General features: G+C 34.1%; 1 protein-coding gene, 1 long non-coding RNA gene and 1 other non-coding gene across 5 annotated transcripts; 1 reads left to right on the top strand and 2 right to left on the bottom strand.

Annotated features, from left to right (window-relative positions):
- Positions 1 to 1,127: 1,127 nt before the first annotated feature.
- On the bottom strand, positions 1,128 to 3,539 carry LOC136234023 (probable methyltransferase At1g29790). The gene is made up of 2 exons (XM_066023779.1): positions 2,272 to 3,539; positions 1,128 to 1,463 (listed from the first exon to the last, which is right to left on the bottom strand). Exon 1 carries the CDS (start codon positions 3,418 to 3,420, stop codon positions 2,293 to 2,295), a length of 1,128 nt encoding a protein of 375 aa, XP_065879851.1. The 5' UTR covers positions 3,421 to 3,539; the 3' UTR covers positions 1,128 to 1,463; positions 2,272 to 2,292.
- A 4,272-nt stretch (positions 3,540 to 7,811) lies between these two features.
- Positions 7,812 to 15,569, top strand: LOC136232971 (uncharacterized). 3 transcript variants are annotated; one of them, XR_010690657.1, is made up of 7 exons: positions 7,812 to 8,086; positions 8,238 to 8,315; positions 8,409 to 8,465; positions 8,869 to 10,573; positions 11,753 to 13,002; positions 15,073 to 15,193; positions 15,326 to 15,569. It is a non-coding gene; the product is annotated as an uncharacterized lncRNA (long non-coding RNA). The 3 variants fall into 3 exon arrangements; XR_010690656.1 differs by having other exon boundaries at positions 8,414 to 8,465; positions 15,326 to 15,568; XR_010690658.1 differs by having other exon boundaries at positions 7,813 to 8,086; positions 8,414 to 8,465; positions 11,753 to 11,827; positions 15,326 to 15,562.
- Positions 15,570 to 17,048: 1,479 nt separating this feature from the next.
- TRNAQ-UUG (transfer RNA glutamine (anticodon UUG)) lies at positions 17,049 to 17,120 on the bottom strand. Its single transcript has one exon. It is a non-coding gene; the product is annotated as a tRNA-Gln (tRNA).
- Positions 17,121 to 22,496: the final 5,376 nt, after the last annotated feature.

Raw genomic sequence — 22,496 nt, 5'->3', positions numbered from 1 at the left:
TTTACCGAATACTTATATAGTAGTTATTTAGAGTATAACAACAATTAGCAGTTATAAATAAGTGAAACAACCACTTTTTATTTACATGCTAGTTGCAAACATAAATTAACATCAAGGACTAAGCTCAGCAGCACAAATTCAGAAATCAGGAACTTGATTTTCAAGAGAAGGATCTATCATTTGGGTATTATATTATTCATTTTGAGATGCATCCTTCATCTCGAGTCCTTGAGGGGTGTCAAAATGGATTGTCTTCTTATAATTATATTACATAATTTATATGTTTTACATATTATATAATGATATAAATGTAATAAAACACGAATGAGCTCTAGTGGTCAATTTCCACTTCAAGAATTTGTATTGTTAGAGTGGAGCCCTGAGATTACACTTATCATTAATTAGTTTGCAGGTTCTCGTGAAATAATGCACAAGTTCTACCACTCTTTCAGTTTTATTAGCAACACTTGTTTTCTTCAGCAAAGTTTCTTTGGTGGGCCATTCATTATCTTATTACATGCCCATGTGATGTGACCAACTTTCAACCGACATTTTAGATCTCACTTAAATAAAACAAAATAAAATAGACAATAATTACTTGTAAATGCTTGTGACCAAAATTTTACAACCTGCTAACCTAAATTATTGTTCAATTGGATCTCCTTTTGCAGCTGCTCTGTTCGTTCCCTTTTAGTTTAAGTCACATGCACAAAGTAAATCTCTCAATAATTTTAGGCAAACATGAACGAAGACAATGACCCTGTTTGGTAAAGAGCGTTTTGGGATAAAAAGAGCGGTTTTAACCAACTTTAGAGGTTTGACCATTGAAACCGCTAATTGGAGTGTTTGGTGGAGAGAGGTTTGGGAGAGAGTTTTGTGATGAAAACGCTAATTTAGAAAAAGCTCTTAAAAAGAGTTTTTTCAATTAGCGTTTTGTAATATTAAAATTAATGGACTTCTTTAACCCTAATAGATAGACTCTCTCTTCTCCTGCGCCAAAATTGCCCTTATTCGTCTTTTTACACAAACCGCTATTATCAATCAGCTAATTTTTACCAAACAGGTCTACACAAACAGCTAATCAAATCAGCTAGTCAAATCAGCTAATGTAATCAGCTAACAGCTAATTTCCAAACAGGCCAATGCTTTATTCTATTAATTTATTCTAAACAGTCAAATGAATAATATGATTATGAATTACAAATTAACCAATAAATATCAAATCACTTTTATGTTCTGCTAATTTCCTTCCTAATTTTAGACAGTTTACTGCGCCTATGATTATTCCCCAATTTCATTCCCCAAGTTTTACATGTGAAGCCGGGTTCTTTTATCGCTTTCCATGAGGTTGGTTGCTACATTTTTTAGGCAACCACCACATTTTCTATCTGAAGAATCATCTAACATTGAACTGTGTAGTCCGCTGCAGTCTTGCTCGGCCAAGCAAGGAGATCGATTGGTGCCTGACAAAATCAACAGATATTGATCCACCTTAGTGTTTGAAATAGAAAGTCATCAGTTCAAATCAACTCATGAAATTTCATTCCAAAAGCAAACATTTACACAATTGCCAAATGAATAGGATCTTCAGTTTTGGCATGTACATATGCATAGCAATAACTCCAATTAAATTTCTATACAATCTGAAATTAACAATAAGCGCGAGGAGACAACGATATACCGAAAAAGATACCCCCAAGAACAAGAAAGAAAAGAAATTACAAAAGACTCTTTGAGCAAAGCACATTATCCTCAATCCTATCACTTAATCTTGCCTGAAGGATTTCATGTTAGATACTTAATTATTGAACAAGATGTTTATCAGCGCGATGTATAGCAGCGCTACTGGGGGGGTATCGGTCCAATACCAATAAGTAGAGGTGCTTCAAAAGTGTTCAATTGTTCATAATAATTGCATATAGCAGGGATAGAAAATAAATTTGAAAGGCAATTACAATGATTACAGTACTAAAAGACAAACTTGAACAAGAAAGGCTTTACTTTTGTAAGATCTGAGCAAATATTTACTGATCTACAACTTCTTCTATGGTGTGTGTACTCAGAGTTTGCCATGGAAACAGCAAATGAAGAGATCAATCTATGGTTTTAGTAATCAAAATCATAAAACTTTAGCTAATATCAGTAATATGTCAACATCATTAACATTAGGATACTAATTTGCAAAATATTGTCATCCAATGTAGACTAAATCCATATGCATATAGACTTCAAAAAGCTAAAAATCAATAGAAATGATATAAATGAAGTTACCTATATTTGCATATGTGATTCTCATCTTGATACAGGCTTCTGAAGTAAAGCAGTCAAGTAAACTTCCCCATTCTTAATCCCGCCCGAATCAGTCTTATTACCGACTGCCCATTTCACCTTCTTGTAACCCAATTTCTTAATCAAGGGTCCATAAACCCTATCAAGATCCACTCCTTTGCTAAAGAAATGATCCAACCACAAGAAACCACCACTTCTCAACACTCTATCAACATCATACAACAAAAACTCCATCATCTTCAAAGGTATCCACCTGTTCACTGCTCGGGCGCACCTCACCAGATCCACCACCCCATCAAACACCGGTAACCGTTGTTGCAGGGGCACGTGAAGTGGCACTAAACCCCTCATTGCCACCACTTCATTATTAGGCACATTGAAATTCATACTAGTAGTAATCACACTCACATTGTACTGCTTCATTCTTGCTGCAAAAGTACCTGTACCACCACCAATGTCAATCCCTAGCCTAATTACAGAAGTAGCTGATTTTGCTACTTGTAGAAGCTGTGCAATTGGGAGATCTAACTCTGTTTTGTAAGTGATAAACTTTGAGATCTCAGTGTTCATGTCAAACCCTAAATTAGGGCTTTGTTTGGCAAGACAGGAAAATGACTTGCAGGAATACTTAGCCCAGAGTATATTGGAATCGAGAAATGAGGAAGGGAAAGGATTCCGGGGGAGAGAAGAAGGGGGTTTTGTAGGGGTTTTGGAGAAGCAGCGGCGACGGGGAAGAGGATGGCAACCGCGGATAATCAGAGATTCGGCGAGATCAGAATCGAGAGGGCAAAGAGAGTAAGGAGTATAAGTCATGTACTTATGAAGGAGGTCTGGGTGGTTGTGACAAGAAGAAGCAATTGGAGAGAGTTGGGAATAGAGGAGGAGATCTGGGGGGATTGTAGGAGTGGATTCAGAAGTGGAGGAAGTAGAATCAGAGGGTTGGTGGCGCGTGAGGTGATTGATAGTGGCGCGTATTGTTTGGAGTTGATGGAGAAGGTGGTCGGGAACTTGTAAAGGAACGGGGGGTTTAGGGGATTGAAGAGTTGGGGAAGAGAGGTGGTAGAGAGAGAGGATGCTGGTAGCCACCATAGCTACGAGAAGGAGGAGGTTCAACCCCATGGTGAAACCCATTTCGGCTGATTTCTTGATTTTCTTGGGTTTTAGGGAGCTGGATTCTTGATTTTCCGTTCCGGTCTTGGTTTTTTGAGCTTTTTAAGCTTAGTGTTTAGTGTTGACTAATCACACTGTCTAAACAAGTAAACAAGTTGGGAATTGTAATAATTAAGTAGGGTTACATGAATAGTTGGTCACTGAACTTATATGATTGTCTTTAGATTACACGTGTCGAATGCTTCTTATTTTGCTCTTTCACCTCAAGCTTTACATCTTGCCACTAATCTCTAATGTTTCCACCTCATGCTTCTTCTTTGAACATGTCTCTTCATATCTTCATGTCTTGGCACGTATTGATCTTATTGCCACCTTTTCTTTAGGTATTGACACCTCGTTCTTATATTTCTTATTTTTCTTATACATTTTTATCTCATTTTCAAAATGGTAACTCAATTTCAATTTAACTTAATAAAATCACCAAATTTTGAGTTTTGTCTCAATTAGGCCACTTCGATAATTTCAGTGGTTAAAATACATCAGAATAATGTCATTGCTGACACGACAGCATCACAGGGCAGCCACATGTTAGTTATTTTTATGGAAAAAATTAAGTTTTATTTTGTTTTCCATAAAATTAACCGACATGTGGTTGTCATGTGGCACATATGTGGATTCTATATGTTATTTTCGGTGAGAGATCTAAGTTGTTTTACACTGATGTGTCACTTATATCATTAGTCTGATCCTTTTTAATAATCAAAATCACCGAAATGATCTAATTGAGGCAAAACTCAAAATTGAATGATTTTATTGTGACGAATGAAAGTTGGGTGACCATTTTGTAATAACTATGTAAGTTAAGTGATCAATGATACATTTAACCCTAATTAATCAGGATGTAGTTTCGAGTTTTGATTGGATGCGGGTGATCTTCCAATTTCAGAATTGCTCTCGACCCATTCTTGCCGTTAATTTAAGATATCGTCAATTCTAAGCAAGAGATCTGCCAATTTTGTGTTCTGTTATTACATGGTTGGTTAGATCTTGTCGGGATAAAATGGTTTTCCTTCCTACATCAAGTAGAGAATTTATATTGTACTCCAGGCATACCACATCAGAATATGATGTGGTATGCCATAACCAATATAATTACGACAGCTGTACATAAAAATATAAACTAATTTTTGGTTTCAAACGACGCCTAGAACTAATCTTTTCCAAATATAAGAAAACAAACAATATAAACCATCTCTCTCTTAGAACGGCTGCCATTGCTCTTTCAGTTTTCTTCCGCCGGCTACCGCCGGTATGCTGTTCTTCCTCCTCCTACCATCTCCGATGGTCCTTCTCCTTTGTGCTCCTTTCTTTTTCTCTTCCACTTCCAGTGAAAAAGTTAAAACTGAATATCGTTGGCCAATGGGAAGAAGAATGATGCAAGATTGAGTACCGGTGACTGAAACATGTAATTGATTAATGGAGAACTGGATCTGAAATCCATTTAGTTGTCTACAACTTGTAACAGAACTAAAGCAACGTAAACTAGTTTTTGGATCTGAACTCTTTCTTATAAGTTTTAATTGCAAATAATTCCACGATGAATTAATTGAAGTTCATGTAATCACCACCATAAATTAATTAAAATTAAAATGTTCTTTAGATTGTGTGAAATTGAGGCTTTGTTGATGCTGCTAATATTTGTTTTGGGGAAAAAAATTGTGAATGTAATCACTGCCACAAAAGACAAGTATATATTGTCCACAAGAACTTTCTGGAATTCAGATGGGACCTGACCGGAAAAACTAAGTTGCGGCTAATTCAGATGGGACCTGACTGGAATTCAGCAGTTTATATGTTGTTGAGATTTGAAAGGTGGAAGAGGAAGCTTTTGAAGTTGCCGCTAATTCAGATGAGATCTGATTGGAATTCAGCGGTTTATATGTTGTTGAGATTTGAAAGGTGGTGGTCGCTGGCGGAGGAGAATAAACGGCAACGGTGGTCGTCGGCAGTGGAGAACGAATTGAACAGTGATGGCGGCGGCAATTTCTCAAGACTGATGAGTTATATATTTGGTTTAGGCGGATTATTGTGGGGACCCTTACCCTAATTAACTCACAATACTTGGTTAGAATTTTACAGATTTCCTAATTATATATTTTGATGTGGTACGTACAATATAATTTCTCTATCAAGTAATATTAATCTAAGTAAATTGAGAAGTGTATTTATATATTTAGACTTATTATATCACTCTTTATAAAATTAGACACTTTCAGATTTTACATGTTTAAAATATCATTTATTTATTTATTTTTTTTATATATACATATATACTATATATATGACAATTTAATTATTTCCTTTTCCTTCATTCTTTTTCTAATTATTCGTAATCCTTTAATTTCATATATCAATTCAAAATCTAAATTTTTAATATAAGTATTTTATTGATTTTACTTACATAAATTCCTTTGTATAGATTAGTTTTGTATATTTTAAATTAGTTTGCACCTCTGTGAAATTATAATTGGAATGTTTCTCTTACCCGATTGGTTCGCAGTTTACAATTTTGCTTTGTAGAATCATAAACTACGAAGCTATTGTCTATTAAAATAAAGTTCACAGTTCATATAACTGCGAAGGATTGCGACTCCATAGTTGGATAATTTCTTTCGCAGTTGTTAGAACTACGAAGTACATTTCTTTTGATCTTCTCTTTAATATTGTTTTGATAATGTGTTTGTTTTTTCAACAGTAGCAACCGACCATTTCTTGTATGATCATGTGAAACGACCAAATAAAACATAGGGAAAAGCCATGACATATAGGGGAGTAGGAGGAATGTGTACAAGGAGCTCCCATGTACAGGGTCTCTAAATTTAAAAGATCCAATTTTATATATAATATTAAACAACTTTAATTTTTGAAAATTTTCATTCTGGGTTCGTTATCGGCCAAATTTAGCAAAGTAAAAAACATGTAAAAGTTTACAATCATAGGACTGTGTTTGCAAAATCGTATCGGTCTGCAAATCAGTCAAATCATAGGATAGTTATTTATAATTAACCCTTATTATTATTATGTTAAAAATCAAGTTAAAGTATTTAGGTGTTTCATTTTATAGAAACATTATTGTTATATAAAAATATTACTATATTTTTTTTTAAATTAATTGGGTCTAATTTTTTCATTTAGCACAGACTCCAAAAATGTTTTAGACGACCATATATATAAGGGTGCTAAATCAAAATTGCTTCGGTTTTCAATAAAAATCAATTTTGATATTTTATAAAAGAGAGTCTACACTTCTCCACGTGTTGATTCAACATTATTTGACATATGTATGGTCATGCAAACTACATAAGGTCCAAACAAAGTTCCTATAATAGTAGTTCCGGTTGTTGATTCAACTGATGTTGAGTGCTTCATAGCTTATTGCCGAATGAATCCAAACGATGTTATCCCACTATATGTTAATTTTGAACCGCGGACAATAGATGCACAACTACCACGAGTTATAAAGAGAGAATATTATTCAACTAAGTTGTGATGCCACCATCAAAGTCAAATTCCCCGATTTTCCTCTTCCGAGGAGAGGACTCTAGTTCGTTGAGGCTTAATTGTGAGAAAATATATCTAGTGATGTTGCATATGTCCAACAACCTCGCGTATCCATCCAACACCTTATCTACTAATCCATGAAGTTGTTCATTGGTGTGTGAAAGTTGAAATAAACCATCGACTAACTCGTATCAATCTTTCAGGCTACTCAATTTGTTGAAAACCGAAGAGGATGATGCAGCTTGTGATGATCTTAATCTTTCCAAATGTGCCTCAAGGGTTAGATGTAACTGTATCCAGTAGACTATATAAGTTTTTTTTTCTTGTAATTGTATCCAGTTTTTTGGAGCCGCTAGACGCCGCCTAGGCGGAGATTTCTATAACACCGATCTGATTTTCGTTAATAGGAAGGATCAAATCGGTTGGCCGTTTTATTACCGCCTAGGCGGATCAAGGCGGTGCAAAGCGGAGTGAGGCGGTGAAAATCGCGCTTAGCTTTTTAGACAGTTTTATATTTTTTTTTTCCTAATCTAACCAATCAAAACAGTCCATTGAGTTAAAAGTTGAACCCTGAAATAAAAGTAAAAAAATATAATAAAATATTATCTATGTCTGTCTACAGTTTTGTTATTTTTTTTCCTAATTGCCTAGCCAATCAAAACACTACATTGAGTTAAAAGTTGAGTCCTAAACCAAAAGTAAAAAAGAAATATACTGAAATCTATTACTATCTATTACTATTCTCTAAAGCTGTAGAAAATCTGCTGACGTGTTGCATTTTTAGTATATCAAATGCTGATGTGTCGTGTTGTAAATTAAGTTTTTTTTTTGCTTTACGGTTTATACCCACCTCAACGGCTTACTTTTCCACGTTCTCTTCTTAAACTGATTTTTCCCTATCTTCTCCTCTATACTCGCTCAATCATATCTTCATTTTTTCGATCTCACATTCTGGATCTTCCCCTCTCTTCCTCTTTCTCAAAATCTCAGAAAAACACCTATGTCTATGGAGCCTCGAGGAAGTAAATCTCCTACCTTATCCACGATTTGTTCAGTTTTCGGGCTTCTGATCCATGGTTGTCACTGATTCTACCTCCCCGGCATTACTCCAGAGGATTTCTTCAAGGTCAGTGCCTTTGATATTCATTTTGATTTCTCGATTTGATATATTTTGAATTTTTTGCATTTCCAATTTGGTTCCGATTTTGTTTGGTTTTCTGTTTAAATGATGGAGAATTATAGTGAAACTGATTAAAGATGGGTATTTAAATTTGCAGAAGCAGAATCTTAAATGGGGAAATGATCGGTTTGCTCTTTCCGCCATGCAACCATTTCTCACTTCCGCTGTTTCTATGGTAACTGCTATTACCCCTTCTTTCTCTTTTGTTTTTGTATCGTTTGCTCATTCTGAACTGGGTTCGCCTAAAATTGTTGATCTGGATGAGAAGAACAGATAGAAGAATTTGTGGGCGTTCTGATCAATAACATTAGCGTTGCACTCTTATGTAAGTAAATTCGATTTCCAACTGCTTATCTCTTCCACTTTGCAAAACTGTTCGTACTTAAAAAATCTCCAAAAATCTAAATTTCTAAGTGTTTCGTATTCTTATCTCTTATTTCTCACCCTAATTGTTTAATATGCGTCTGTTTTTCAATTCCTTCGCCATCTCCATCACATACTTCACAAAAATCAACAACAATTACTCCTTATGATCTCAATACCCCTTATTGTTTGGGTTGGTTTATCAAGTAATTTGTTTTTCTTTTTAACTTTTATTTGAATATATATTTTGTGTTGCCTCAGATTGAAACATGAATCATTATATGCATTTCAGAACTGTTCTGCATTTTTTTAGCTTAGTTGTATTTCTTCTTATTTGGTTAATTGGTTTTGTTTTGTGTTTGAAGGAATCAAACAGGAATCAACTCATCTAATGGCTCCCATGGACACATGTATGGGTGCTCCGAACTAGAAAACAAACATGTTTGAGGGTAAGGTTTTCTTATTTAGAACTATTGTTCTCCTTGGTTTGGATTTTCAATATCACGCAATATATGCCATTGAATTAGTTACTTCATTATTATTTATTCGCTATTGATCCCTTGGAAAGAAATGGGTAGAAATGAAGCAATTGGAGTGAGATGGTTAGTCAATTCAGTACTGATAATGAGTTGATAACTTTTGGACATAGCTCATGCACTGATGCTACTTCTGTTATATACTACATGTTTACTCTTATCTCAGTTGTGAGACTTATCTAACTATATTTGTTTTCCTTTTAAAAAATTGAAGATTCTTCTCTGTTTTCTATTTGTTTAATTCTTTCTAAACATGCATATTCATTTGTTTTTGATGGACAATGGCTGATTGACTGTTGCTATGACACAAATTAAGACGGGTTGGCTGACTGACTGACGGGCCCATGCTTATTATATTCAGAGTTCATGTTTCCACTGTGTTAGTCATTTTTGGTAGGCGATCTATATATTCTGGTTGTGGTTTACCTTTGGCCTTGGAAATGAGTAAACTTATCCTTAACATTTCTTATAACAAGCACATTGGAAAATGCTTATGGTTCCAGTACAAGTACCTAAAGCATTTCAAGTAAATCATGTAAATTAATTCTATTCATGTTGCAAGAAGCAAAGGCTAAATTTAAACAATAAGGGTCAAGAAAATGAAATTACTTAATATTGTTGATGCATAATTCCTCAAATTGTCTTACATGTAAATTAATTCTATTCATGTTGTGATCATTTTCCTCTTATGGCTTCATTCTTAATCGTAGTTGTATTGTACATGAGTTATATAATTTTAGTTGAGTATGGATGATTATTAGTTGCAATTTCTTCTAAACCCATGGGAAATCAAGGATTTATTTCTTCCTTTTCTTAGTTCTTCATCTTTCTTTTAACTATTATTTGTTCTCATTCTTAATTTCCTGCAAGTTAATTTCCATGACTACATGCAACTCTGCCAACCTTCTATTTGCAAAACACATGTTCGAGATACTTTCGGAATTCTTCTTCAAATGGTTGTTTGGCGGACAAATGCCCTATTTCTTTAATTACATAAGTTAATCCTCTCGAAGGTTATTCTTCTTTCAAGATTGTTCTTTGTAAATATCATGTTTAGAAATGGCATGCAGCTACCAAATGTCAATGTTTGATTGAATCTGGAATGAAGCAAATTGTAAAATATATATTAAATAGGTCAATCCCTTAGGTTAATGACTCCTTTTCTAAGACATAGTCTCTTTCAGTCCTCTGGTTGAAGCTTCAAAGTCCTCCAAGTATGTCTTTTTTGGGGCCATTTTTATATCTACTTTGCCTTTGTAGAAGCAACAAATGGCAGAAGATCCTTTCTTTCTTTTTTCAGTTTATGGTCTATTTCTTTCTTATTTTGCAGTTCATACTTGACCTTATATCTTTCTGTATGTTAGTTGATTTGGTTTTGTGATCTATGGAAAATGTGAAATATGTATATTTCTATATGTTAGCTGATTTGGTTTGTGCTCTATGGAAAATGTGAGATATGAGAAGGATGATATAGTTACGGGATGCCAATTTTCCAAGGTCAGTTGGGCCAGCCTCAATGCCAGCATTTTCCAAGGTCAGTTGGGCCAGCCTCAATGCCAATTTTACATGAAAACTGGTGATTGCAAGTTTGGTGCAGTTTGTGTGTTCCATTCTATCACTCTATACAATATTTTGCACAATTAGGCTTTAGTTTAATAGTAGTCTTATATTCTACAAATATAGTTTTTTTTATTAACTAAATTGGTGATTATAATTTTATGTGTGTTTTTATACAGTAGTCGCTCCAAAATATATGAAGCTACAAATATTAAAAGATGGTTTAATTGTAGGGATTAATAGTGTTGCAAATTCTATTCATTAAAGTAACACCTTCTCAAAGGTTAATATATATATTTTTTTTTGCTTAAGAGCTGGAGTTGAGAGTTCAAATATATAATTTCATTTGTTAATAAGATTTGTTATCTATTTTTTTTCAACAAAATATATGGTTTATCATTATATTTGGATCAAGATTCAGTTAAACATTTATTTTTAGTTTATCAATATATTGCATTAAACATTTATCTTCTTCATAAATTGAGATTATGCCCAAGTAAAAAATTATTGCATTATCATTTCTTAAAGTATCTTGACTTTTCAAAGAGTATTTTTTGTTTTTTATATAAATAATTTCTAAAGATTATCTTTTCATTATATCAACATTTTTTTTTCAAAAATTTTAAATTAAAATTTGCATAATTCATTTAGAAAAATAATAAATTATAAATAAAACCATAAAAAAAACTTCCGTGCAAAGCACGGGTATACGGCTAGTATTATCTATACCTATTCCTAAATCCTAAAAAACCTAAAATATGTGTTATTATTTTTATTTTTAAGGATATTAATATGACAAAATATTACAATATTTATTTTTTTATCTTAAATATTTATTATTATTATTATTTTTAAGATAGTATAGTTTATATTTTAATTGTATTTATATAATAATTTATTTAAAAAAATTCAAAACCGATTAATCACCGATTAATTGCCGATTAATCACCGATCAATCTCTAAGGCCCCTGTCCGCCCGACTAGCGTCTAACGCTTTTTAAAACCTTGACTGTAACTATATCCAATAAATTGTTTTTGCATCAATGAAGTTTAAGTTTCAAATTTGATGTCATTAGATGTTCTGTTTTCAACAGTTCTTACATCCATGTGATTTCTTGTTGTTAACTTTTGGTATTTATATTTGCTCTTTCTGCAGTGGTTTACATCTTAGTTCGTCAGTGTTTAAAACATGGTTCAAATGCAACATTTGAACATTCACAACTCGTCATAGGTACTTGGCAGTGGGCTTATCCAACGTTGTATTGCGGTTATTTTTCATGTGATCGGTTGGATATGATGCTTTATAGTGGCTTATCCATCTAATACTTTTCATTTTCTTTACCCTTGCTTTGTATTGAAATGTCACGGTGAACTACCTTATTCTCACTCTCATTTTCTAAAGACTCTTCACTCTTTACCTTCTAAATTTAGTAGTTTGTTTGTTTTTACCTAATGATTTATAGGGGTAAAATTCAGTGACAATCATTAAGGTTTAGGTTCTATTGCACAAATGTCACTAAACTTTATTATTTAAAAAAAAAATTGAATTTCAAATTTGATTTCAATATATTCATTCTACATTAGATATTCCACATTGCTTAATTAAGGAGCTATATGGCTCCTTATATTTTGAGAATCCTCAACTTAATAAAACGATGAAAAGAAATAGAAGGGAAAATAGTAGATAGGTGCTTAATTAGAAAATGACTCAACAACCAACACATTCATAAACAAGGATTTCGAGGAAATCCTCTTCCCTCACTAAGTTGTGCACTAGGAGCCAAAACAGAATATTATCCAATCATACCTACCGTACACACACCCCTTAATATAACCATCTGCCTATTTCTTAAGGCAGTAACTAACTATTGCCACCTCACAAAAATTTACCCTTTATTACCCATAATACCCTTAGGTCTCCTAGAATATAATTTCCACATTTTAGGCCCACTACTAAAACGAATCAAGTTAGATGAATTAATGTGATGATCTCTATTATTACCCCCACCATCTATAAGAGTCTTGTCCTCAAGACTAAGACCCGGAAATTGACTTTGAATTGATAATGCATCCTCCCAAGTAGCCTCTTAAAAAGTTGATTTTTTCATTGGATTAACCATTGCACAATCGACTCACCCTCCTGCAAACAGAAGGCATAGCTAAAATAGCTTCTGGAGCATATTGGTCTGAGATTTCCAGCTCTAATTCCTTTGGCAAAGTACTTTCTGCATCATCTGAAATCACCTTCTTCTTAAGAAGTGAGACATGAAAAGCCGGGTGAATTTTTGAAAAAGGAGACGACTTCAATTTATAAGCCACCATGCCAATCAGCTCCACTATCTTGAAAGGGTCGAAATACTTCACTGCCAGTTTCTGATTGATACATTGAGCAACTGACATTTTGCGGTATGGTTTTAGCTTCAAATAAACCCACTCCCCTACACTAAAGCTTACAACTCTATGCTTCTTGTCTGCTTGCTTTTTCGTTCGACTTTAAGCTAGATATAAATGAGCTTTTATATGTTTCAAGGCCTCATCCCCTATCTTTCAAGTCTTCCTTCACTATTTCAACCCGAATATCCCTTAGAATATACTGCACTACCGAATGAGGAGTCCACCCATACACAATCTCGAAAGGAGACAGACTAGTAGAGCTATGGAAAGTGGTATTATGCCAATTTTTAGTCATTACTAGATGATAGCTCACGCGTTGCATGTGTTATTAATGAGAGCCGAACTAGTAGTGAATATGCACTCGAGGCGATCTCCACTACAGCGGCTCTACTACTAAGGGATACGTGTACCCCATTGTTATCAAGTCATAAATCTGGTTAAGTCTATGTATCGAATCCACGGAATTTATACCCACAAGTGTTAAACTACTCGGTTCTATAAGTTATCTAGGCGGTGAATACTTTAGAGTGGTGTGGTAACAATTATAACTACTCCTAAACTATGAGTGAGAAATGTTTTATGTATTTCAACCCTTAAGTTTAGGGGGTAAGTTATGGATGATTATGGCCGAGCATTATTCTATTAGGGCCACTATCTCATTCTCCCCAAATTTCTTTTTTTAAGACAACATGTCTTTAAGAAACTTTGCATAATTAGACATTTTCTCTAGTGCTTACATCAATGGAATGTTAATTTTTAGCTTACTGAGGATTTCTAAGAATCTAGCAAATTTCTCATCTAGGTTAGCCTTTTTCAGTTTTTGATGGAATGGTAGTTTAGGCATATAAGGTCTAACCGGATTTTCTACAGCTATCTTAGGAGCTAAGTTTTCAGAAACAGGACTGGGGTTGCTTACCACTTCTGATTCCTTACTTACCTGAGGTGTCGGTTGTGGTTGTGATTGGGGTGGTATGGGTGTGTCAACCTCCTTACCACTTCTCAAGGCGATGGTTTGAGTTGTTTCCTCTTATGAGGTAGATGCCTCCTCATTGCTCTAGTAACCATCTCGGTTCTCCCCTTCCTCTTGCCTGATCATGGCGATTTGATGGCTCAAATCCATGCAAATCGTTTCATTAGCTGCAAGTCAGGTGGATATGTCCTTCAGGAGGGCCATCACTTCTTTTGAATACCCTGCTTGCCTGTCACAAAAATCTATGTTAGGCTAGAAATAATTGAAATCATCAGTGGGTGCTCTGTATGGCCCAGATGAGTATTGAGTGCTTTCCCAATCATCGGAATGGATATAAGTTTTGGGTTTAGAATTATACTTCTGGTGATTGCCCAAGAAACTTACATTCTCACCTCTAGGTATGAAATGATTGATCTGGCAAACCTCACCGTAGTGGTTTTGACCACATCGTGCGCATAATTGCATCCTTGTTGGGTTGTTGAGGCTAAGAGAAGCCACTAAGAAGTCCATTTTCTTGTTCAGGTCAGCCATGGATGGTTCAATAGTTTTGTTCCCCATGATAATGCTGAAAATGAGAATTAAAATTATAAGCAAATGTGCAGAATTTTACAATAATACAGATTTTACAATGTAATAGAATTTTAAAACAACAATATTGAACATATAAATAAGTAATGATGGTAATAATATGAATAACTATATACAAATAGAATGCCTAAAGCAACAATTTCGACCTTTGGTTCGATATTGCTGGAAAATAAATCCCGGCAACGGCGGTAAAAACTTGATGTGCCTCCGAGCGGACGCTCGAAAGCTCACTAAGGGATAAGTGTACCCCGTCGTTATCAAGTAATAAATCTGGACAAGTCCAAGTATCGAATCCACATGATTTATACCGCAAGTACCAAACTACTAAGCTTCTAATGTTATCTAGGCGATGGGGGTTCTGAGATTTGTTTTGTTTAAGTTAACCTACTGCTAATTAAGTTAAAGCTACTCCTAATTAAGTTAAAAATACTCCTAATTGATCTTTATCAAGGTAATTAACCTGAAATAGGATGAAGTGATATAATAATATTGATTCCAACCGTGCAAATAATGATCTTAACCAGGTTCGAGAAAGGGTAAAATGGAAGCCGCCAGAAAGAAGCTCAATGAAGTGCAATGTCGACGGTGCATTCTTTAAGGAAACTGGTAGCTGCGGAATGGGAGCAGTGATCAGAGATGACACAGGTACCTTTCTATTCTGTAGCAGCAGTTTCATTGCTAGTATTAGAGCACCTAAGGTGGTTGAGGTATTAACTTTACGCACGAGTATGATCTGACTTGCTTTTATGCGTTATACACATGTCGAATTTGAATCAGATGTCAAGCTTGTTATTGATGCAATTCTTTCCAACAAAAAGGATATCTCAAAATTTGGAACGCTCATTCATGATTGTCGATTATCCTTGAATCTAATCCTACTTTCTCAGTATCGTTTGTTAGTCGGTTAGCGAATAGGACTGCTCATTTGGTAGCTAGACAGTCCTATTCCAATGCTAGTGATTTTTTTTTTGTCTTTTGTATACCAGATTGACTATCTAATGCTATTTTTGAGGATGTAAATCTCATTCATCTATGAAATGCATTATTTTGGGTTAAAAAAAACTTATATATTAGATACTTAATTATTGGCATTTTAATAAATTTTTGTACATGTGTTAGTTTCACATTAAATATCTTAGATATAATTGCTTTTTGGATTGTTTGATTTGATAGATAAATAACAGTCAAACAATATTTTTTTTTTAATTTTAGTAAAGTATGGATAAAATTGATCTTATTTGAAAACGTCAGAATTAAATTTGTATAATTTCGCATGTTAAGGCCAAATGTTAGAGTCAAATTTAGTCATCCCGTAGTTAATTGATTGGTTGATATTATATATTACTTAATCACACTATAATTAATATTAACATAATTAAAAAATTTGTACACCACAAATTGCATACAAGAATACATAAAAAAGGCTTAATACATCATTTACTCCCTGAACTTGTTCAAAATGGTTGATTGGCCCCCTGAACTTTCAAAGTGCATCGATAGCCCCCTGAACTTGCATAAATTGTTCAGTTCGCCCCTTGAACTTGCGTAAAATGTAATGAATTAATCATTCGGTTGTAAAAAAGTAAGTCAAATGCGGAAAATATGTTACACGTGCTTTAGAATGTTATTACATATTTGACAAAATAGATTAAAACATGTTAAAAAAGAATTTCTTACTTATTCAACTATAAAACATTTTCTTCTCTAATATTATAATCGCATATCCCGACCTTGATCGTTTTACTTTTTAAAGATCCGTGCAACATATCTTCTGTATTTAACTTACTTTTTTACAACCGAATGATTAATTGATTACATTTTATGTAAGTTCAGGGGACTATCGAGACACTTTGAATGTTCAGAGGGCCAATCAACCATTTTGGACAAGTTCAGCGGGAAATGATGTATTAGGCCAAAAAAATACAACAATAATGAATACAATAGTTTTTTTTTTTGGAAGATTGAATACAATAGTTAATTGGTTGTTCTTTTTCTTTTACATTGTATATTTACAAATAATTAAAATAAGCACTAATTTAACTAAATTATAAATATCAATTTTATACGAATATGCAAAGCTGCAAATTCAATCCACAAAGTGAAAACAAATAAAATTGAAAGAAAACAAATAAAATTGAAATTCAGAGAAGGTACATAACCATTTAGGAAATTAAAGATTTAGGAAGGATCCAATTTTTTTTTTAAGAAAGTTATGGGTTGAATGGTTAATTTGAGTAGAATGGATAAATAATTCATATTGGACTCAATATCTTCTAATACAGTCCAATCCAATGAATAAATCAGAAAACCTTAAATATTAGACTGGGCTGGGTTGGGCTGGATTGATGGGTTAAATACCCCTAAAAATGAGTAAAGTTTGCCTGAAAATGAATAAAGTTTGGTGGTCATTAGTGTAATTTATCCTCCTAATTTGGGGAGAGAAACTATATGAGATCTTATCTTTGTGTTAGCGTTTGAATCAATAAAATTAAAAAAGGTAAGGTCCTACCGGGAGTCGAACCCAGGTCGCTGGATTCAAAGTCCAGAGTGCTAACCACTACACCATAGAACCTTGATGTTAAGTTAGTTTTTAATGTAGTAATTAATTTATATTTTCATATGAAGGGAATGTAGAATAGCATAGAAATAGGGTAAATTACACTCATGGCCTTTGAACTTTGTTTTTTTTAATATTATGGAAATTGAACTTTAATTCTTAACGGTAAACCACTGAACTTTACACTTTTTAATACCGATGGCACTCAACGCCTCAAAACGACCGTTGACAGCCTCAAAAATAAAAAATTTGAAACGTTAATGATATTTTAAGGAACTTTAATTCTTGAAAATTCGTTTTAAGGTCATTTAGGTATTGTTTAGTTAGGAGAGATAGTGGATTTTTAGAGATAGAAAGCTCAAAAAAAGGTGATTTTGAAAAATAAAAAATGTGATTTCATGGTAATTGTCGTTCTGAACAACTTTAATTCTTGAATATTTTCATATTTAGGTCGTTAACAGTCATTTTAAGGAGTTAGTAAAAGTTGAGTGGCTACCAATGTTAAAAAAATGTAAAGTTCAATAGTCATATCGTTAAGAATTGAAGTTCAGTAGCTATAATATTAAAATGGATAAAGTTTAATGGTCAAATGTGTAATTTACCTCCATACAAATATATACTTTAGAATATTTTCTAAGGATATTTTTATCATATACCATACAACCTAAAACATCCTATATATCCATCAAAAAAGAAAAACATCCTATGTATATAAAGAATTTTTTTACCATAACAACTTATTGATGATCCACCACTATTTAGACTATTAACAGTAGCGAATACATAATTGTTCCATTATATCAATTTTACACTTGTTTTAATGTATCAATTTTACACCGTGCTTAAAAAAAATCACAATATAAAATCCAACTCCATCATTCCAGGCTAAAAAAAATGTTTCAATAAAGCCAAAATTTTTATGTGGATTACTATTCATACTCCTAATTTCCTACCTTTATCTTTAACAAAGACAAAAATAGCCTTTACTCAAAATCCTAATTCCACTCAATTCTTCAAATCCTTTCAAATTCTAAACTCAAATCCGGACAAAAACTATGGATCGGAGGAGGGGCAAGGAATGGATTAATGGTACGTAATTTCGACTCATTTGGATGCTTTTTATACAATTTTTCATTTGAAATTGTTGTTTTTAAAAACTCGGAATCGGAGCTTTGGGCGTATGAACACCACGCCGCCACATGTGGTGAGGCGTATGAATATCACGCCCTTACACAGGTGAGTAGTCTATCATGAGTAGTCCGTACGGGTAAATTTGGTTGGATTTTGGGTAAATTTGATCTATTGGATGATGATAACAACCCAAATTATTCTTGAATAAAGAATAAGGGAAAATTAATAGAAATAATGGCAAACCATTATTCCTTCTAAAAGAGATATTAATGTGGAATTAATGATAATTAATGCAGGGGCGAATATGCAAATAATGAAGAAAATGAAGGAGTTTCTAGTATTATGCCACGCCACGTGGACCATGGCGAGATACGCCATAACGAGATACGCCCGATGAGAGCGAGTAGCGGAGACCCGCCATAACTCTCAAAGAGAGCGCACATACGCCTTGACGGATCAAAGAATACGAAAAGGGATATTCATCTTACTGACAGAATATTATCCCAAGGACCAAAAGGGATATTCACCTTGAGAGTGCTGCAAGAAGAACCGGATGGCGGATCTCCACGGTTCAGCTCAGTGAGATCTGCTGGCGAACCTATGAGGCGAATCTCCTCTTTCACCTGATTCATCACGGTAACGGCTAACCGCCGACTCGGCCATAAAGACCATTAATGAGCTATCAATTAGCTAACCGCCAGCTTAAAGGTAACCAGTAACCGCCAGCTTAAAGGTAACCAGTAACCGCCATTAATGGAGCATTAATGGAGACCTTCTAGTTGCTGAAGGTTACGACTTCCTAGCTATATATAGCCTACATCCCTAGGCTATCAAGACACACATTCTCACAATTCTTGTCAATTCCGTTGGTTTCCTTGATCCATCTTACTGACTTTGGCATCGGAATGTCCACGGCCGATCCCAACGGCGCCTCACAGGGAAGTGCTCCGATCAAGGATTTTTCCTCAAGTTAACATTGGTGCGGTGAAGGTGGATCTCTAATAAACAGAAGATCACAAAATCTTGATTGTATAGAGTTTCACAAAGAACAAAATAATGGAGTCAACAGAATAGAAATCACAATCTCAAACTTTGGCTCAATCAGTACAACAAATCTATCCAAAGATACAGTTCTCCATATATTGGTGGGAAAGAGTTTTCTACATTAAATCTGGAATTTTATGATGAAAAAGATAAGTTTCCTCCCCTTTCTTATTCCATTTTTAATTAAAGAAAATTGAGATCCCTCACTCTTATAAAGTGCTATGAATATCATTACATGTTGTTATGATAAATCTAATAAACTGTGAAAGATGAAGTCATAAACACAAATCTTTCATTAAATCTTACATGCTCAATATGCCTCATATTTTTATGCATGACAAGTGTAATATGATATTATCATTGAATTAGTACAAACGCATGTATAAGACTCGTAATCTTGGGATTTACAAAAAAAAAAAAAATTCATCCATTCAATGTGATTTTGTCATTTGATATTAAAATATCATAAAAAGGGCTCATGTAATTACAAATGATTTAGATCTGGTCGGTCTTTTGGATGAACATGCATATAACTATTAGAAGAAATTACAAAAAAAAATCATATTTGGCTTTTCCTTGTACAAATCACCATCTATATATGGCTTTTCTCCTATATAGTACTTTTAATATCAGAAATTCATATTTTTGAATATTGTTTTGTCAAACAGTTATTTCATCTCATTTTTTACAAGGATGTGTCTATTCATATAAAAACTGTTTATTTGACATTGTTAGAATTTCTGTTACCAACACAAGAGACTTGAAAATATTGAGTCTATTTGTAATTATCCTGTAATTGTCCCTAACTATTAAGGCCATTATGGGTTGATGAATTACCAAATTGGATAAACAAAACTTTCATGTCCTGAGCTAACTACAAAATAGTGCAAGTGTCGGTTTCGGATCAGAACATTAATTTATGCGAAATTCTTAAGATATACATGAGAATTCCTTAAAAATTAGAGGATTGTATGTGAAGGTAGGTGAGAGTGGATTTTGAGTAATTTTCCTTACACTCCAAATTGGAGGAGAATCATGGTACATGTATTTTTCTTCCAAAATTACCCTTTCTCTTTTATTTTATTTATACAAATGAAATGATATAAGAGTAATTTCATATATAACTGTATTTCTTTAATTACACCTCATTCAAATGAGGCTTTAATGATCTCTGAATGCCATTAGTGTATGGATGCACAATATTAATATAGCAACTATTTAAGATATCTTTCCCAATATAGAATGTCATAACTTTTATGATGTTTAAAATAAATATGCTATCTTGGATATTAATGTGCATTGAAATACAAAAGGACATTATTCTTAAATCATTCCCATTATGGTTATTTATTAAGAATTCATTATGATATTCATGTGCAGTAGCAATCTTTATGGTTATGACCGTTATACGTGATATTATTATTAAAACAAGCACGATTAAAATTCTATTATGAATTTGTTTGACATATAATATTTACTCGGTTTTATCCTTTAACTAAGTTCATTCTAGAGGCAGTGACCAACGTGAAGGAATTATTAAGTTGATTCCAAGATGAACTAAAAATTCCATAAAGAGAATTGCATCATACATGATATTTGCCAACGAGGCCAATGCAAACATTCTTTTGCTATGAAGTATGTTCCATGGATCAAGCCATTGATCCCCAAGGTAAGTGAATATAGCTTTTATGCCTTACCACAATCTTTTAATAATGGACAGAGTATGCCCCACTTTTGGAGTTCTTTCAGTGCTAACCCACAGGTACAAGGGAATTGCTAATAATGCAACCAGGGCCAAACACTAGCATGAAAAATAAAGCTCAATCCAGAGAAGTGTATATTCAGAGTCACTTCAGAAAAATTCCTTGACTATGTCATTAGCAAAAAGGAGTTAGAGCAAATCCAGATAAAATAAAAGCCTTGCGAGGAAAAAGGTGAAAAGAGCGCCTAAATGAAAACCATGCGAGGAAAAAGGTGAAAAGAGCGCCTAAATGAAAACCCTACAATGGGTGAGAACAATGCAGAAAGATACACCATCCAGTTAACAGGAATTCGCCTTTCACAGTGTGAATCATGGGGTACGAGGCGGAAAAAATGATTAAAGCTTCCAACTTGCCACAATATAAAAGAAAAGAATCAATATAAGCGGGACATTACATATCCCGAACCCAAAGGAGGGGAGCATGTAACCGTTGGAAGAAACGCCAAAGCATACTACAGGTTGGCCACCACACTGAAGCTTGCTGGGAGCTGGCAAACTAGATAGCTTTGTCCAGAATAACAAATAACTAGATGACAAGCAGAAAACAGATCCCAAAAATAAATTCAAAAGTGTCATTAATGTCATAGCAGATGGACCAGTGTATCAGCCACCCGTGGAAAAAGCAAAAATATCCGCTCTGGATAAAACATCCCTCCATTGCTCCTTTTGCAGAAACAGGTCCAATAATCTCTCCACATGTAGATGCATTGGTTGTAACAATGGCGATTCAAGGATGGGAGATAAAATAAAGCGAGTAAAGACACGGGCAGTTCTCGCAATGTCATCACCAAAGGTGCATTCGCCAAACTAAAGGTTGATCCGATCCAAATAGAAACAACCATTGTTGACATCATTGGAGTGACGGGTCACACTATCCAGACCAAGGGCCAGAGGTTGCAGCCCTAATTTCCATCCGTCGTCTGACAATGTACATTCCCACCAGCAAAGGAGGAGTAATGATTAGCGGGAACCAAAAGGTGGCTAAAGAGACTTATACTCGGCGTCACTATCAATCCGCCCACAATCCAAAGAGGACGAAGGTGAGAAATATTAACTTGTCACTACAGCTTTGGGCGACACAGAAACGCTCCTTATTGCTGATGGAAAGCGGGTGCGAATCGCCAAAGGATTAAAACTTGAGATCAAAGAGGATGTTAAAAAAGTTCTCATTGAGTCTGAAAGCGTATTTACATAGGAGAATGAGATCCCCACAGGAGTAAGCCCAGATGTGATTACTCATAAGTTAAACATCATTGAGGATGCGGTTCTAGTTGCTCAGAAAAGACGGAACCATTGGCCTAAAAATCAGTATTTTTACATATTCTTATATGTGCATTAAACTGTTATAGTATCCTACATTTTATAATTTATTCTTTCTCGCCATACTTCTTATATTCATTTGCCTAGCTTTTAGTGCTGATATACGCCCAATAGCTGGCGAATGAAAAGTTCCA

This window comes from Euphorbia lathyris, chromosome 6 (assembly GCF_963576675.1).
Source record: "Euphorbia lathyris chromosome 6, ddEupLath1.1, whole genome shotgun sequence".
Lineage (NCBI taxonomy): Eukaryota > Viridiplantae > Streptophyta > Magnoliopsida > Malpighiales > Euphorbiaceae > Euphorbia > Euphorbia lathyris.
This window is presented reverse-complemented; position numbering and strand designations above follow the sequence as displayed.

Bases quoted from the DNA above. Each gene is read 5' to 3' on its own strand.
- LOC136234023 (XM_066023779.1), bottom strand. From the start codon at position 3,420: ATGGGTTTCACCATGGGGTTGAACCTCCTCCTTCTCGTAGCTATGGTG.